The 15,705-nt window shown below is 52.4% G+C and overlaps 1 protein-coding gene across 3 annotated transcripts; it reads right to left on the bottom strand.

The window, feature by feature from the left end:
- Positions 1–186: 186 nt before the first annotated feature.
- Positions 187–15,692, bottom strand: Tmem175 (transmembrane protein 175). 3 transcript variants are annotated; one of them, XM_015481849.2, is made up of 12 exons: positions 15,528–15,692; positions 10,580–10,646; positions 9,640–9,823; positions 9,503–9,541; positions 7,833–7,930; positions 5,505–5,556; positions 5,047–5,082; positions 4,491–4,574; positions 3,980–4,144; positions 2,444–2,522; positions 2,065–2,200; positions 187–966 (listed from the first exon to the last, which is right to left on the bottom strand). In XM_015481849.2, exons 3-12 carry the CDS (start codon positions 9,790–9,792, stop codon positions 300–302), a joined length of 1,509 nt encoding a protein of 502 aa, XP_015337335.1. In that variant the 5' UTR covers positions 9,793–9,823; positions 10,580–10,646; positions 15,528–15,692; the 3' UTR covers positions 187–299. The 3 variants fall into 3 exon arrangements, with proteins under 3 accessions (XP_015337335.1, XP_015337333.1, XP_048639972.1); XM_015481847.2 differs by lacking the exon at positions 10,580–10,646; XM_048784015.1 differs by lacking the exons at positions 10,580–10,646; positions 15,528–15,692 and adding an exon at positions 15,232–15,499.
- Positions 15,693–15,705: the final 13 nt, after the last annotated feature.

The raw sequence follows: 15,705 nt of genomic DNA, 5'->3' as shown, positions 1-15,705 counted from the left end.
ATGGGAGGGTGGGCCAGGGCATGGCTACAGGGGGTACAGGCGGTGGGGCAGGAGGACCACTGGCTTCAGGTTCCAGAGGGGCGTTCTTCCTGGTAGTGTTGGAGTCTAGGAGGAAAGTGGGTGGCTAACAGCAGAGACTGAGTTCCTGTGGAACTCCTCATAGTGTAAAAAGGAGGACAATTTGCATACTCTGAAACAGATCTTGATATTTCACAATGGAGGCAAAACCCAGACTGTAGCTCCATGGGGCCTGCTGGCCCAACCCCCAAGGCTTCCTTCCCGGGCAGGCATAGCTTCCACTAGCAGGAGGAAGGCAGGAGCTGGGACTGGGCCTCCTCTGGGGCCTGGCTCCGGAGGGGTTGTGCTGGCCGCAGGTGGCGTAGGCCACGTAGGCTGGCCAGAGCCAGGCGCACGAGGAGGCGCAGTAGCAGAAAGGCGAAGGGCACTGCAATCTGCATGACGTGGAAGATGGCTGTGCTGAATCTGCTCAGCAGGCAGGTGGCTGCAAAGGCCAGCAGGCTGGCACAGGGGTATAGCGCAAGCTTGGCAAACATGAAGGCATGCTCCTGCCCACCAAATCGCACAGCTGGCTGCAGCGTCTCCGCCTGGCGCAGCAGGGCCGCAGTCCAGATGGCAAACTGGAAGATGCTGGCGAAGAAGACAATGGCACAGCTGAGGCGCACACGCTCCAGCTCATCTCGTGGCTGCCTGGCGAAGGCTGCAGTCTGCTGGTAGGCCAGAGGGAGGCCACCCACAAAGGCCAGGGAGAGGGTGTTGAGCAGACCCATGGCCTGTGTGGCCTTGCGGACGTGCAGGAAGAGCGAGTGGTGTGCAAACCAGAGCAGACCCACTGTGGCAAAGGAGCCGAAGTATGCCAGGAAGTGTGGCCCATAGGCGCCCAGGGCTGCCACGAGGCTCCCGCGGAACTGTTCCTTCACGGCCTTGGGGTCTGGGACGTTGTCCTCGCTGAGGAGCATGAACACAGGCATTTGCACCAGCCTCCCCAGGAGCCCACAGGCCCCAGGGAGGTGGGCTGAGCATCCGTGCTAACTTGGGCGGACACCTGGACACCTCTGCACAGGAAATGTTCCTGATGTGGTATCGTGTGTGTGGCACGCTGAGGTGTTTATGCTCTCCTTAGTTCACCCGGAACAGATACCTAACTGGCATGCTCTCTGCTCTCCTTGCTGGGAGCAGCCCTCACCCATAAGAGGCTCCAACAATGTGCCTGGCCCTGCAGGCCCAAGAAAGACACCTTTCATCAAATAATGTGGAGGATGGTGGCTCCTGAGGCAGCCAGAGACCTGCACCTCCAAAACTGTGGGCAGTGGGGAAGGGTGTGTGGGAGAACCTGGGGGTCACACAGGAGGAGCACGTGACCTGCGGATGGTGATGGGCTTCCCCTCAGCCATACTTCCCCACCCACAGCATCTGGCTGCAGGGCAGAAGAAAACAGATCATAGGCTTTAGGAATCAAGTACTACAAAAAATATTTGCTACGAATTTTTAAAACTTCACAGTACAGGGGTGCATGCCTATAACCCCAGCTAACTTGGGAGGCTGAGGTCAGCCTGGGCACTTAGCAAGGTGTCAAAATAAAAGGGCTGCAGATGTAGCACAGTGGTAGAGTACCTTGATTAAACCCCCAGTACTGCAAAAACAAGCAAACAAAAACCCCCAAAACAAACAAAATAAAGTTTTTAAATGTTTAATGCAATAAAAGTGTGCACTGAGATGTGACTAAGGGGTCAAGAGACTTAGGAAGCCTGGAAGATTTGAAAAAGCAAACAAACACTTGGAAATAAAAGTGGCTGCTCACATCAGAGCTCCAACAGATTCCCATGGCAGTCTAAGTTGCCCAGACCCACAGACATGCCTGAAGGGACCTAGGTGGGGCCAAGGCCTGAGGAGCCTTCTTGTTCCTGGGGAAACCCTCCCAGGGAGCTCTGCACCCATAGGAAGGTGAAGCTGAGCCTTTCTGGTGTGGCCAGGACAAGATGCCAGGGACTCGAGACACACCGCCACCTGAAGATGAGACAGGGCTGCCCCCACTTGGGTCCTCACCAGATGTCCAGGATGAGGAGCGTGGCCACAATGGCGTAGACACCGTCACTGAAGGCTTCCACCCGTTCCTTACTGAGGGGCTCATGCAGGTCGAAGCTGAAGACCTCTGCATTGCGGGCCGGGGGGTCCCTGTGACCTGCAGGCATAGGAGGGAGGAGCTGGCTCAGCCCATGGGCTGTGGGGCCAGTGTGGTTATCCCTGCCCACTTCCCTTAGGGACTGGGAATGTATAGCCCAGGAGAGGAGCTGGTGTGGAGCTGCTGAGGGGTGGGAGGGTCACCACATGTGTGTGCCTTGCCCCAACATGGCAGTCTTCATGAACAGCCCGACCCCTGTGGTGCCTCCCTTGGCCTCAGTGCAGGACTGCCACTGACACCTACCCACAAGCCTGTCTTTGCACCAACTGGTGGCCTTGCTGATGTAGGGCAGGAAGATGACGGTCACCATCAGCAGGTATGACTGTGGGGACACGACAGTCAGGGCCTGCCTCCCCAGGGCAGGGCCATATACCTCCTGGAGCCCAGCCACCCAGGAGTTCTACCATCCTTGAAAAATCATGTGTAACAAGGAAAAATCCAAGGAACTGTCCTTTATGGAGATGAAGTAAAGGATAGCCATGGAAGGTAGAAAGCGCCCAGCAGCCATACACCTGCCAAGAGTTGTGTCCAGAACACACAAAGAACTGCTACAACACAACAAAAGACAAGCGCCCAGCTGTGAGAGAGGCAGAAGCAACATGCACACACCAATAAGCCAGAGAGCCTCAAGGCCACTGTTCTCAGGAAACATGCCCAGCGGCTCCAGGGGGAGAAGGGGACTGCGCAGTACAGCAGGGCCCCTTCTGGGCATGTGCACAGAATTGAGAGCAGAGGCTGGAAGAGGCTGTGCTCAAGGCAGCACCATCCACGACAGCCAAGAGTGGGATAGCCCAAGGGGCCATAGTGAGCAACCTCAGGCTCAGCCCCTCAGTATACTATTTTTGGATAACAAGAAGGAATTCTGATCAGAATGCAGCAAGGAGAGATCCAGAAACCTCATGTAGTCTCCTGTTCCGCCAATGCCTATGCCCTGCCTTCATGAGACATTCATGCCACATGGACCACCCTGGGTGTACCCCTAGAAGGGGACTGTCCCACCTCTGAAGCTAAGACTCGCCTCCAACTGCTGCCCCTCACTCCTGTCTTGCTGCCTACCCCTGGCTTCCCCACTCAAGACCATTGCCCCTCCTCCCTCCTGTTTCATGAAAGGGACCAAGTCATACGGCCGGCCACAGGCCCAGGGCCTCACACCGTAATGCTCACCTTTCTTCTTTGCTTCCTCACCTGAGGCCCCACCAAGGCCTACCTGCCTGGTGCTCTCCAGATGATTCTGCTCTGCCTTGGCCAGAGGGTTGGACCCTGCTTGGCTGCTGCCACAGGCCCTTACCAGCCTATTTACTTTTTAACCCAGAATTGAATGAAAGGGGCTCTACCACTAAGTCACATCCTCAGGACTTTTTATTTTTTGAGACAGGATCTTATAAGTTGCTGAGGCAGGCCAGAATTTGTAAGTCTTCTTCCTCAGCCTCCTGAGTCTCTATTATAGGCATGCACCACCAAGTTCACCTTAGCCTGTTTTAAACTTGGAATCCTCTTGAATGCTTATTAAATGTTTATGAAAATGTCAGTTATTTTGTTCATAATTCTTAGGATAATTTGGATTAAAAACTCCATGTACTTCAACAACGCTCAAGCAGACCCGGAGCCACAGTGAGCTTCCTAGGCCAACTCTGGAGCAGCTTGTTCTGCAGCTCTTGGTCCTGTGTGAACAGCGCACTGCCAGACCACCACTCTTACTCCTGTTAGAATTAGCTGCTGGCTGAAAAAAAGCATCTCAGTGCCCCGGCTGTGCCCTCCCTGGGGTGCCCCAACACTCACCACAGGGAAGAAGAAGAGGGAGAAGATGGCCGCAAGAAAGCACAGCACTGGACCACGGAGGACAAGGTGCAGGATGTGCCTTCGGGACAGGGCCCTGTGGGCGGAGCACCGGATCTGCGGGCTCAGCAGGTGTGGGAAGTGGAAAGCATACCCCACAATCAGTGCCTGTGGGAGAGGCAGGCCACAGGGCACCCTCTATGAGCAGAGGGGCATGGCCAGGCAAGCTGGCTTCTTGCAGGGGCTCGGGGGAGGGCACCTAAGGCAGGCTCGCACTGGAGTGCTCTAGGGAAACACCAGGGATGGGAGTCCTGGCCCTGCACCTGATGCAACTGTGAGGCCCTTCTTAGGCTCAGCAAGGACAGGGGTCTCAGGCATGCACACCCCAAGTATCCACGGCAGGACCTGAGCTCCTGGGGACATGGGGTCAGGATACTGGCGCCTCGCCTGCTTGCCCCCATGACCATCTCTTTGTCTCTTTCACATACATCCCTGCAGGCTCCTGATGCCTTACCTGCACAACTCCAATGGCGATCACACACACACAAAACAGGAAGATGCCCAGTGGCACATCAGGGAACGTCACCATTAAGGAAAACTGTCCAAAACAAGGAGTAATGCAGAAGTTCATTAGTCTAGGAGCTGGGACACAATGAGCCTCCTGGTCTCCCTGCTCTGTGCTGAGGAGGACTATCATGGGAGGAGACATACAGGGTGTGGCAGATCTGTCCGCAGCCCCCACGGGAGCAATTCCATCCACTGCTACAGGCCTTTGAAGTCCCCCAGATCCCAATTCTCTGGCCCAGCACATACAGACCAGCAGGCCAGGTCAGCACTGAGTATGAGAGCTTTTTGGGTCTGTGGAGACTCTGAGTGGAGGAAGGCCACGACAGAGTGGGGGCCCTGCCTTCAGAGCCCCAGGCCCCCAGCCAGACTCCCCCTGGAAGTTCTCTCCTCTATGCAGCCCCCAAGGCCCAGAATCATCTGCCGGTCTGCATTTCCAAGGACAGTCAAACCCAGGTGGAGCTCAGCACGTCTTGGGCATGTCTGGGGAGCAGGCTGTTACTTACTGTGTATGGCAGAAGGGTGATGGTCATCATGCAGGCCTGGAGAGGAGGGAGGGAGGTCACATCGATGCAGCCTGGATGGTGCTAGTTGCCCCCTCACCACTCCAGAAGGGGCCAGCTTAGGCCCCTCCCAAGACAGGACGGTGGGCCAGCAAGTGTCAGACCTGAGAAGCCTGTGCCTTCCTGGCTCATCTCAGCCCTCTCCACAGGCAGGCCTAGCACCCCCAGCTCTATGTGGGCTGGGGAAGGGTGCAGCCCCCTGTGGTGCAAGGGATGTCCAAGGAGCTTCCAGGTGTGGACAGAGTTCAGGTTCCGAGGTACCAGAGGATAAGAGAGAAGCAGCCAGCTATACACTCTCAGTCCTCTTGGGAGGGTTAAATTATAAACCAAAATCATTTCCCAAAAGGATAAAAAAACACCACCACCACCAACAAAAAAAACCCAAAAAACAAAAAACTCACCAGGTTGAGCAAGGCAAGTGTATCGTCTATTTTCCCAACAACCTGGAATAATCTACAAAGAACAGGAGAAGATGGGGCACTCATCAAATGTGGTTCCAATAAAATTACACACACACACATTTGCTCCGGTATTTTCTAGTTTAAATATCATTAAAAGATGATTTTGGGGGTGGGGAGGTAACCAGGGGTTGAACCCAGAGATGTTTAACCACTGAACTACATCCTCAGTCTTATTTAATTTTTAAGACAGGGTCTCACCAAATTTCCCAGGTTGGCCTTGAACTCACGATCCTCCTGCCTCAGGCTCCTGAGTTGCTGGGATTATAGGCATGTGCCACCACACCCAGCTAAAAGATGTCATTTAGGATTAAATGTAAAATCCTACCCAGTGTATGAAAGAAAATTCAAAATCATAAATTCCCTGGAAATCACCCTCTTCATTCTCACATATTCTTCCTGTTGTTTTGCTATTTAAAGCATATTGCTTTGAAGAGTAAGAGCCAAACGTGTACAATGGGTGGCTCTGGAGGAGTCTTTTCCAAGTGTGTCTTTGCATCAGGCTCATCCTGTGGAACCTGGGATCTGGAGGGCTAGGGGGGCTCTTGGGTTGGGTTTCAGGGGAGGCCTTGCTGGGAGGGGAGCCTCTGAATGTGACCTGCCTGTTCGAGGTGCAAGAGGCACATGTGGCTTGCCCCAGCTGAAGCTCTCTTGAAATGTTGTGCAGCTTCTGCCAGAAGGCTGAAAAACCGGCTCTGGATATGTGTACATAAAGTTCCATCATGCAGTGAATTCACTCTTCAGGCCTTGTGCACAAAATCCATTTCGAAGAGAGGAAATCCTTCTTTCCCATTGTTTTCAGGGGTTTCAAACCCTAAACCTGTGGAGCTGCCTATTTAATAGAGAAATTGCTTTGTCCTGAGACTATTTGACACAAACAAAAAAATTAATCCCAGCGGCTTGGGAGATTGAGGCAGGAGGATCACGAGTTCAAAGCCAGCCTCAGCAAAAGTGTGGGGCTAAGCAACTCAGTGAGACCTTGTCTCTAAATAAAAATCAAAATAGGGCTGGGGGTGTGGTTCAGTGGGTAGGTCTCCTTGAGTGCAATCCCCGGTACCAAAACACCAACAGCAAAAAAGACAGCTTTCATCACAGGCAACATGAGTGAGCACAATTGGCCAAGGGTCTTGTTTCTGAGGCCCCAGCCCACCTGGTCCATGCCCCAGGTTTCCCTGTCAGAGCTTGACGCCAGCTTAGGGTACCCAAGTACCATGTCCCCTGTCCACTGTGAACCATGCCTTCTCCTGGGCTGGGCAGCGAGCCTAGGGACAGGGACACAGGGCCAACCTGGTGCTGCAGCATTTGCTGAAAAGCTAAATAGCAAGGACTATGGCCCCCTTGAGTTGGGAAGCTCTTCTGGTGACCTGCTGAGCACTGCAACCAGGTGTGCAGAAGACCATGCTCAGGCAGATGCACACAGCAGATCTGGAAGCCCCTCATGGGGCCCCTGAACCCCACTCAGGAAATGTCCTCCATAGTGGGTACAGCCCCTGGCAGAGCTCACAGCCCACATACTTTGCAACATCCCCTGAGAGCCTCCTGAGCACTCGGTACACCAGGGAGGCTGAGGAGAAGAGACCTCCCACCCCTGGAGCTTGGACTCCGAGGTCCATGCTACATCTCCCAAAGTGGTTGTCCACTGAGGGCAGTATACAACAAACAACGCCAGAGGTATCTGGCCCAGTGCCAACACCTGATGGAATGGGTGCATTTTCCTGCACCCCAGCCTTCCTGGCAAGTGCTTCCCTTCCATAGGCTGGTCTGTAACCTAGGATGGAAGCATCTACTTCCAGCTCCACCTCTGGGTGCCTCCTGTCCCTGCTCCCCTGCCAGTGGTTGGGGGCCCTGTAGGTTGGGCAGTAACCCCTGGATCAGGGCCTTTTCCTCCCCAAGATAAAGCTCAGGCCCTGGAGAACTACCTGTGGGCTTGGAACAGGGGCTGGAGGGGTTGGCAGCTTGCTCCCTCCTGCCAGGCTCCATCCTGGTTCTGGGGTCGAGCAGGACACCTTGGGCACCCACACCCAGTGTCTGGACTACCAGTGGGCAGTGCTATATGTTTGCGGAAATAGACTTGCCTTGGAGCATGTGTGTGGGAACCCAGGCAGGAGGTTCAGAGAAAGAACTGGGGATGATGGAGAAAGGGGTGACCTATCCACCCTGGCACTCTCACCCATGATGACGTGAGGGGCCCACATATACCTTGAGAATGGTGTGGCTCACTGCCTAAGTGAGTCAAAAGGTGACCTGACCTCAAAGAAGCCCGGTCCCTACCTGGTGTGTGCGGCCCAGGCCACAGTCACAATTAGAAATGTCATCAGGTAGACAGCAATCCTGGTTGCTAGAAGTCTCTGTATACTTTTGTCAAATTGCTAGAACAAAAGAGCACTGCCATTAGGCACAGTCATAGGTAACCCAGGTAGCCTTCGACGCATGGGCATGGCCTCACTGGAGTGCGGTGAGACCTCTTGGAGCACCCAGGCTCTGCCTGCTGGGGGCCACACCCCCTCCCATGACCCTCCACTCCCCTTAGGGTGAGCCTCTAGCTGTCATGTTGGGGTTTAGAAAGCCCACAATACAGGCCTCATGGTTCAGAGTTGCAGGAGTGCCTTGGACAGCGGGCTCCCCATCTCATGGCGGAAAGGTAGGGGGCAAAGGGCCCAATGAGCCCTGCAGCCCTTTCACAAGGTCACTGATGACCTCTCAAAGGCTGTCAGTGTTGGCTCAAGACCCTGGCAGGCGCAGGTTGCCCACTGTCTCCTGGGCTCTGGGTATCATCTCCGAAGGTACCCTTCCCTGAGTGCACTGTGCTTCTGAATCGCAGTGTTCAAAGTTGACGGTCTTCATGATAACACATGAGCAGTCCAGGAAGCCCAGTGTCAGGGAGGATCGCTGGTCCAGCACCTTTCTCTCCTTCCCAGAGTGTTTCTGCCTGCACCCGTGGACTCTTAGGAGCTTTCTGAGACCCAGCGAGGAAACAGAAAGACTCAGCATCAAGAAGTCCCAGTTTCCATGCAGAGAACACAAGTGGCCCAGCGGCGGTGGGGTCAGAGTGGGCCTGAACAGCTGAGTTTTCTTGCTGCTTGGGAAGCTGCCCCTGTGGTCTCACAGGATGCTGATCTGGGCCTCTCGTGAAGGAAACACCTCAGCACATACTGGCTGGAGCCAAACCATGGGCTTCCCATAGTAGGCCCCAGAACTACCACTGACCCTGTGGGGCATGGCTTTTCTGAACAGCTGCTGGTGGGCACTTTCCACTGGGACTGCCAGGCACCTGGTGCAATCAATGCTAGGATCTCCTCCAGAGAGCTGTGTCAGGCTGGACGCACATTTCTACTACAACTCTATGGAAAGTGCTTCATCATTTCTTCACAGTGCAAAAACCAAATCCAAGTAGCTGTGGGGCTTCCCAGGTCATCCAGTTCAGCCTGTAGGCGGCTGGACGTCAGCCTTGCTGGGCCAGCACATCCCTCTGCGCCTCACAGCACCCCAAACAAGTCTGGCATTGTGACCACCCTGTCACACGGGCAGATAGGAGACAAGGTGCATGCATGCTCCCACAGGCCTTCCAAACTGTTCTGCTGTGATCAGTCACATGTTGCTCTCTTTAGTCAGGAATAGTCCAGTAAAGCTGGCTCTAATCGGAAAAGCTTTTACACCCTTTCCCCACTCACCCCCAGATGGGCCTGGTGCACATGCCAGGTGGATGTGCCTCTGCTGAGGCAGCCTGATCTCTGGATCTGGGGAGCTCCCTCCCACCAGGACACTTCCTTCTCCATTCAGGCTGAGACAGGTCTTCACTGCAGAAGCCTGGGCCCAACCCCAACCGCCCCAACTTATGCAGACAGTGACCCTACCAGGAGGAAGCAGGTGCCCACCCTGTTGCCCAACGCCCCCAGACCAAGTGGGTTGTCCCCCTGCACTACACAGCATGCTCCTGGTACCTGCTCTGGGGAGATCTCCGTGTGGGTCACAGGAAGGATCTGAAGAACAAAGACAAAAAGAAACCAGATGTTTCTTGGGCTGGCAGCAGGGCCAGGGATGGGTGCCTCCACCTGCCTGAAGTGGGCTCCACACTTACCATGACTGTGGCGATGATGGACAGTAGTGCGTCACTGAAACCCAGCATGCGGTGGGAGCTCTGGGTCCCTTCCCTGATGTCCTCATCCTTCCTGCATAGGGATGAGTCACCCTGGGCATCCAGTGTGTGTTCAGGAGTCTGGGGCCCAGACATGATGGGGCCACTGCCCAGTGGCCACAAAAGCCTAGAAGGAAGCACAGCTCTGAGCATGCCAGTGGGTTGCTCCCAGGGGCTGCCTTACAGGCTTTAGCCAGGGGGCACAGGAATAGAAGCTGGGTGTGGAGAGTGGGGAAGACCCTCCAGGCTAAGCTTCAGCCTGAGACTCCATCACTAAGCCTAAGCTTGGTGACTGGGGTGAGGGACATGCTGTGCCTGCTTCCCCTAGAGGAGCAGGCAGGAAGGGAAGGCCCACACAACACAGGTGGGTGCTTAGCACCCTCATCACCAGGGAAGGGCCTAGAATGCCTGAACCCAACAGCAGACTCTATCCTATGAGCTGTTTTGGTCCTAAACAAGAAAAAGGAGTGGGTGCCCTTGGGTCCCGAGATCACAGCATCAGGACCAATGTGCACACCCAACAAATGCCCCCATGGCACACCGCCTTGGTTCAGAGCTCCCAGGACACTGTCAACGTCAGGAGTAGGCTCTGGAAGACAAGGGTGACTCCAGACAGAGTGTGCTCATATCCTGGAGCAGAGCTGGTGGGCGTCTGGGCAGCACAGCGCTGAGCCCTGTGGACTCCACACTGGACCCAGGGCCCCCACCACAGCTGGGTGACAGGGGATGGGAATGTGGCAAGGAGGCTGAAGCTGGGATTCAGGGAGAGGAATAGGTCTGGCAACAGCCAGGGGCCAAAATGTGCCTGGAGATCAGTTCCTCAGAGAGAGGGAGGCTGATGCCCAAGGTCCTGGAGAAAGAGCCAACCCCGCCCAGGAACTACCCAGATCCAGAGGGTGGAGAAGATCAATGTTGATGAAGGATGAAGGGTTTGCTTCAGGGCCCATTTTCTAAGGCACAGAAAAAAAAAAAATAAGTAAAATTAAAAAATAGAAAGGGCTGAGGATATAGCTCAGTGGTAGAGTACCCCTACCTTCAACTCCCAGTACCTCCCAAAGCCCAGCAGAGGATGCTGCTCACCTTGGCCAGAGTATCAGTAGACAGACTGCCAAAGACAAGAGGTAAGGGGAACCACCACATGCTGCTCAAACAAGGAAACTGACACCAGACACAATCAGAAGCCCACCCCAAGATGAACAAAGGAGGCTGACTGGCAGTTTCCAGTGAGGAAACCAAACTGGATAAACATGTAGTCAGGGCTGGGTGGAGCTTAGTGTTAGATGGCCTGCCTGGCAGCCAGAAAGTGGTAAGCTGTCAGTCAGAAGAGCTAGTGAGGTTGTAGGAAACATCTGGCATCCTGGGGACATTAGCAGAGCCACAGCCCTCAGCTGAAGAAGCATGCCTGCAGGGGAGCTCAGTTTCCAGAGAGGCCTGAGGTCCACACCAAGCAAGCCTCCGTTAACAATATATGTGAAACACAGGCCAGGGTGTCACTCATGGTGGGGCACTTGTCTAGCACGTGAGGCCCTGGGTTCCATCCCCAGCACTGAGGGAAAAAAAGTAAACACAATTAATTATTAAGCCATTAAACAAAGTATGAGCAAGTAGGCAGATCTAGAGACACAGAACTAAAAACATCAGCTGCAAGTGCAGACAGCAGGGGCTGGGGTTGTAGCTCAGCAGCAGAGCGTTCACCTAGCACTTATGAGGCACTGGGTTCAATCCTTGACACCACATAAAAATAAATAAATAAAAATAAAGGTATTGTGTCCAACTACAATTAAAAAGATGCAGACAGCATTACGCAGTGACCTTCTGACGAGGGTGTCAACATGTAAGGCAGAACCCTCAGGAACACATGGACTGCGGTGCCAGGACAGAAGGAGAGCGGGAGGCGGCTCTGGACCACCTCCCCTTCACTCCTATCCAACGTATGGTCCAAGCCACTCTTCTGGGATGCAGTTCTGAGCTTCTGAGAAATGGACGTGGGTAAGTGACCAGTCCCAATTGGAACCCTGGTCCCCCGCTCCCAGTCCTCATGGAACTCTCCCACATGGCAAGCTTGGCAGCTCTGTCACTGCAGCTTTGCCTTTCCCAAATGCCGTGGCACATGGCTGGGGGAGGCACTGAGCTCTTTTCCTGCTGTGTCATAACTACTTACTCTGTGTGGACCAACTGTTCATGTGCTCAGTGACCGAGCACTATGGACTCCACACAGTGGAGTTGCTCCCAGTTGTGGCCTAAAGATGTAGCCCAATGGCATGGGGTTCAGAAGTAAATACTATGGTCAAACCAATCTCATTTTTTTTTTTTTGTACCAGAGATTGAACTTAGGGGTGCTTAACACTGAGCCCCCTCTCTAGCCCTCTCTTTTTGTTTTACTTAGAGGCAGGGTCTTGCTAAGTTGCTTAGGGCTTCACTAAGTTGCTGAGGCTGACTTTGAACCGGTGGTCCTCCTGCCTCAGCCTCCCGAGCCACAGGGATTATAGGTGCTTGCCACCAAGCCTATCCAAGCTCACTTTTGAAGAGGTTGCCACAACCGTTCAATTTTAAACCTCTGTGCACCACAGGACAAAATTAATAAAAACAATTCCCAGAATGGGAGAAAACATTTGCAAACCACTATCTGAGCAAGGTATAACATCTAAAATATTTAAAGAACTGTTACAATTAGACCCCGATGAGACAGCAACCCTCCAGGCTGGCAATGAAACAAAACAAGGAAGTGTTGGCAAAGACAGAGGAAACTGGAACCTGCGCCCTGCTGGTAGAGCACAAAGTGGTGCAGCTGCCTGGCTCACAAAACCAAGAACAGCCCACCACCAGGTCCGGCAACTCCTTCTCTGGTACACATCCAAGAGTCAAAAGCAGGGACTTACAGAGATGCCCATGCACCCAAGCTCATCCCAGGGCTGCTCACAATAGCCCAGAGGCAGAAGGCACCGGAGCCTCCATCTTGGTTTCTGAATGGAGCATCACAAAGTCCTGACACATGCTATCACATGGAAGGACTGGGACGACACTCCAATGTGGAACGAGCCAGTTGCACAAGACAAATACTGTACGGCTCCACTTGCATGGGACACCCCAGAGCAGTCAAACCCATAGGAACAGGAAGTAAAGCAGTGGGCACCAGGGGCTCAGTGGAATGGGTGAGTTGGTGCATAACAGGGAGTTTCGGCTTTGCAAGAGGAAAAGTCTGGCGATGGGTGGAGAAGCTGCACGGAGGAGTGGAGGAGTGAAGGGGTTCCTGTCTCTGGGTTGTGTGCTTACAAGTGGTTAAAACAGTTTTATGAACTGCACCAGTTAAAAAAAACACAACCTAATGCCTAGTCTTTAAGTGCTCAAACCATGTCATCTACACATTTGCATGCAAGTTTTTATGACACATGCCAATGAAGAAAAGACAGGACTAGAGATACAGATGGCGCAGTGGGAAAGCAAGAGGTTTCTTGCAGAGACTGTCAGGAGTCCTCAGTATGGGAGATGCTAGAGCTGAGTGTGGAGACACTTCCAACAAGGGACATAAGAACAGTAAGAGGCCTTTATTAAGCATATCTTAAACATCAAGCATTGTCCCAAGTAGTTCATACTTGACGTCTCTTTTAATCCTTAAATATCACTGTGAGAATTAATGAAAAGCCAGAAAGAACTATCTCTGTGTAACAGGGAGAGCCTGGCATGCAGCAAATTGCAAGGAGTTTGAGAAGGCCGCCTCATGAGGCTCAAACTGGGAGGTATACCTGAAGAAACCAGGACTACACCAGAGCCTTGTGTACCCAATCCCAAGACTGGACAGAAGACAAATAGACTACCCTGAAGACATATAGAACTCACTTTCCTCTACATGTATTTCATATACAAGTCTATTACCACATAGGCAATTTGCAAATATTTTCTCCAAGTCTGAGCTGTCTTTTAATTTCAACAGTGTATTTTTAAAAAATAGTCAGACACCAATTTATATTATTGTAGGGACATTTTATAAATGTTTATATTAATTAGCTCAAGCTGCTTGGTAGTTCAAGTCTACAGTATCATTAGTGATTTTCTGGGTACCTGTCATTTATTTCTATTTACTTTTTTAAATGTTTATTCTTAAGATTTAGATGGACACAGTATCCTTATTTTACATTTATGTGGTGGTGAGGCTCGAACCCAGTGCCTCATGTATGCTAGGTGAGCACGCTACCACTGAGCTACAGCCCCAGCCCCTCTTGTCATTTATTGAGGAAAAAATACTCTCCAACTACATCAACCTCCCACTACAATTGTGATTGGCCTCTCTTCTTGTAGTTCTGAGTTTTTGGTTCAGATATTTTAGAGCTTTGCTATTAGGCACATATATGTTTAGGATTGTTACATCTTTTTAGTGAATTCACCCCTTGATCATCACAAAACAATTCTCTTACTTGTGGTGATATCTTTTGCTATAATTGGGGGATCAAGACCATGGACTTAGTTTTAGACATGTATGTGAAGTGAGATAGCTACAAGTGAACACCCACTGTCAAATTCAGAAAAATGTGGAGGCAGATTTGGGTCAAGACAGTGTTAGCATGGCATCTACTGCAATGCCAAGAAGCGTGGCTTTATAAATACTTACGAAAGGGCTGGGGCTGTAGCTCAGTGGTAGAGTGCTTGCCTAGCATGTATGAGGCACTGGGTTTGATCCTCAGCACCACATAAAAATACACAAATAAAATAAAGGCATTCTGTCCATCTACAACTACAAAAAGAAAATTAAAAATAAATAAATAAATAAATACGAGAGAGTTGCAATAGATTTTCGTTTCCTGATTACCTGATTTATTTATTTGTCAGTCCTGGGATTGAACCCAGCGTTGTACCATTACTGAGCTACATTCCCAGCCCTTTTTATTTTGAGACAGTGTCTCAAAAAACAAAAAACCAGACAAGTTACTGAGGTCTCAAACTTGTGATCCCTCTGCTTCAGTCTCCCAGGTTGCTGGGATTACAGGCATTTACCATACTGCTCAGCAATTACCTGATTTAGATACCTCTACTTGGTCCTAGGTCTTGCCTGTTTGAGTACTTGGCCTCAAACTCTGCCACACTCTCTAGTGAGTTATTCCTGGGGTGTCACCACAATGGCTTTTAGGTCTCGTCCACGTTGCTTAAGCCCTAAGATTCCAGTCTCTCTTTACCTCCCATAGATGATTTCTATTCCTTGTTTACAAATCAAAGGGAAGCTACCAGAAAATTCCTTCAGCAGCATCATGCTAATAAAACACACAGTTGCCTACAAGTGCAAGCCACTTTTCCTCCTTCCCTCCTTTTGCAGAGTTTTTCACATGGACAGTGCTTTTCCTATGTCCAAAACAAATACTCTCACTCATGCCACGGAGTCACTGACTTTCCTCCATTAGTCCCCTCTTCTCTCTGCTGGCTCCCTTCTCCCGGCTTCAGGCTGTTCATTTAGTCTCCCGTCTTGGGACCCCAACACCACACTGCCCTTCTAGTCCCACACTCTTCCTCACAACTTCCTGAGCTACCTCCACGAACCTTCCCTACCTCATCGGCTTTTTCCCTGGGCATCTAGGGGAGGCGCAGCTCCCGCCCACCACTCGGATGGCACTGCTCTCGGGGAGGTCGCCCGAGACCCGCTGTTGCTGGGTCCCACGTGCACCCTTCATCCCCTGTTCTACTTAGACAGCAGTCGGTCTCAAAGGCACTCTTTACAGACTGCACTCCGGGTGCGGGTTATGGCGCCGATTCAGGGCCCTCTTCTGCGAGTGAGAACCGCTCTCTACGCACGGCCGCGGCTCGCAGGGCCTGGGCCGGCCCGGCAGGCGCACGCCGCGTCGTACCTGAAGGCGGCAGCTCCAGGGGCTGCGAAAACGCGGGACTGCGGCCCGACGCCGCCAGGTCAGGCTTTCCCACGCAAGCTGGGAAACCGCGTCCTTGAGCTCAGTCTCTCAACGGTAGCCACTAACTCATATTTCCCCCAAAACCGTGCGGCCCAAGGAAAGGAACTGTCTCTTATAC

Source organism: Marmota marmota, unplaced genomic scaffold, assembly GCF_001458135.2.
Source record: "Marmota marmota marmota unplaced genomic scaffold, marMar, whole genome shotgun sequence".
In the NCBI taxonomy this organism is placed as follows: domain Eukaryota; kingdom Metazoa; phylum Chordata; class Mammalia; order Rodentia; family Sciuridae; genus Marmota; species Marmota marmota.
This window is presented reverse-complemented; position numbering and strand designations above follow the sequence as displayed.

Excerpts from the sequence above, each read along its gene's own strand:
- Tmem175 (XM_048784015.1), bottom strand. The coding sequence starts at position 15,353 with ATGAAGGGTGCACGTGGGACCCAGCAACAGCGGGTCTCGGGCGACCTC. Across the intron at positions 7,931-9,502 it reads CGGAGATCTCCCCAGAGCAG|CAATTTGACAAAAGTATACA; the intron begins GTACCAGGAGCA and ends CTTTTGTTCTAG. Across the intron at positions 4,145-4,490 it reads TCGCCATTGGAGTTGTGCAG|GCACTGATTGTGGGGTATGC; the intron begins GTAAGGCATCAG and ends CCTCTCCCACAG.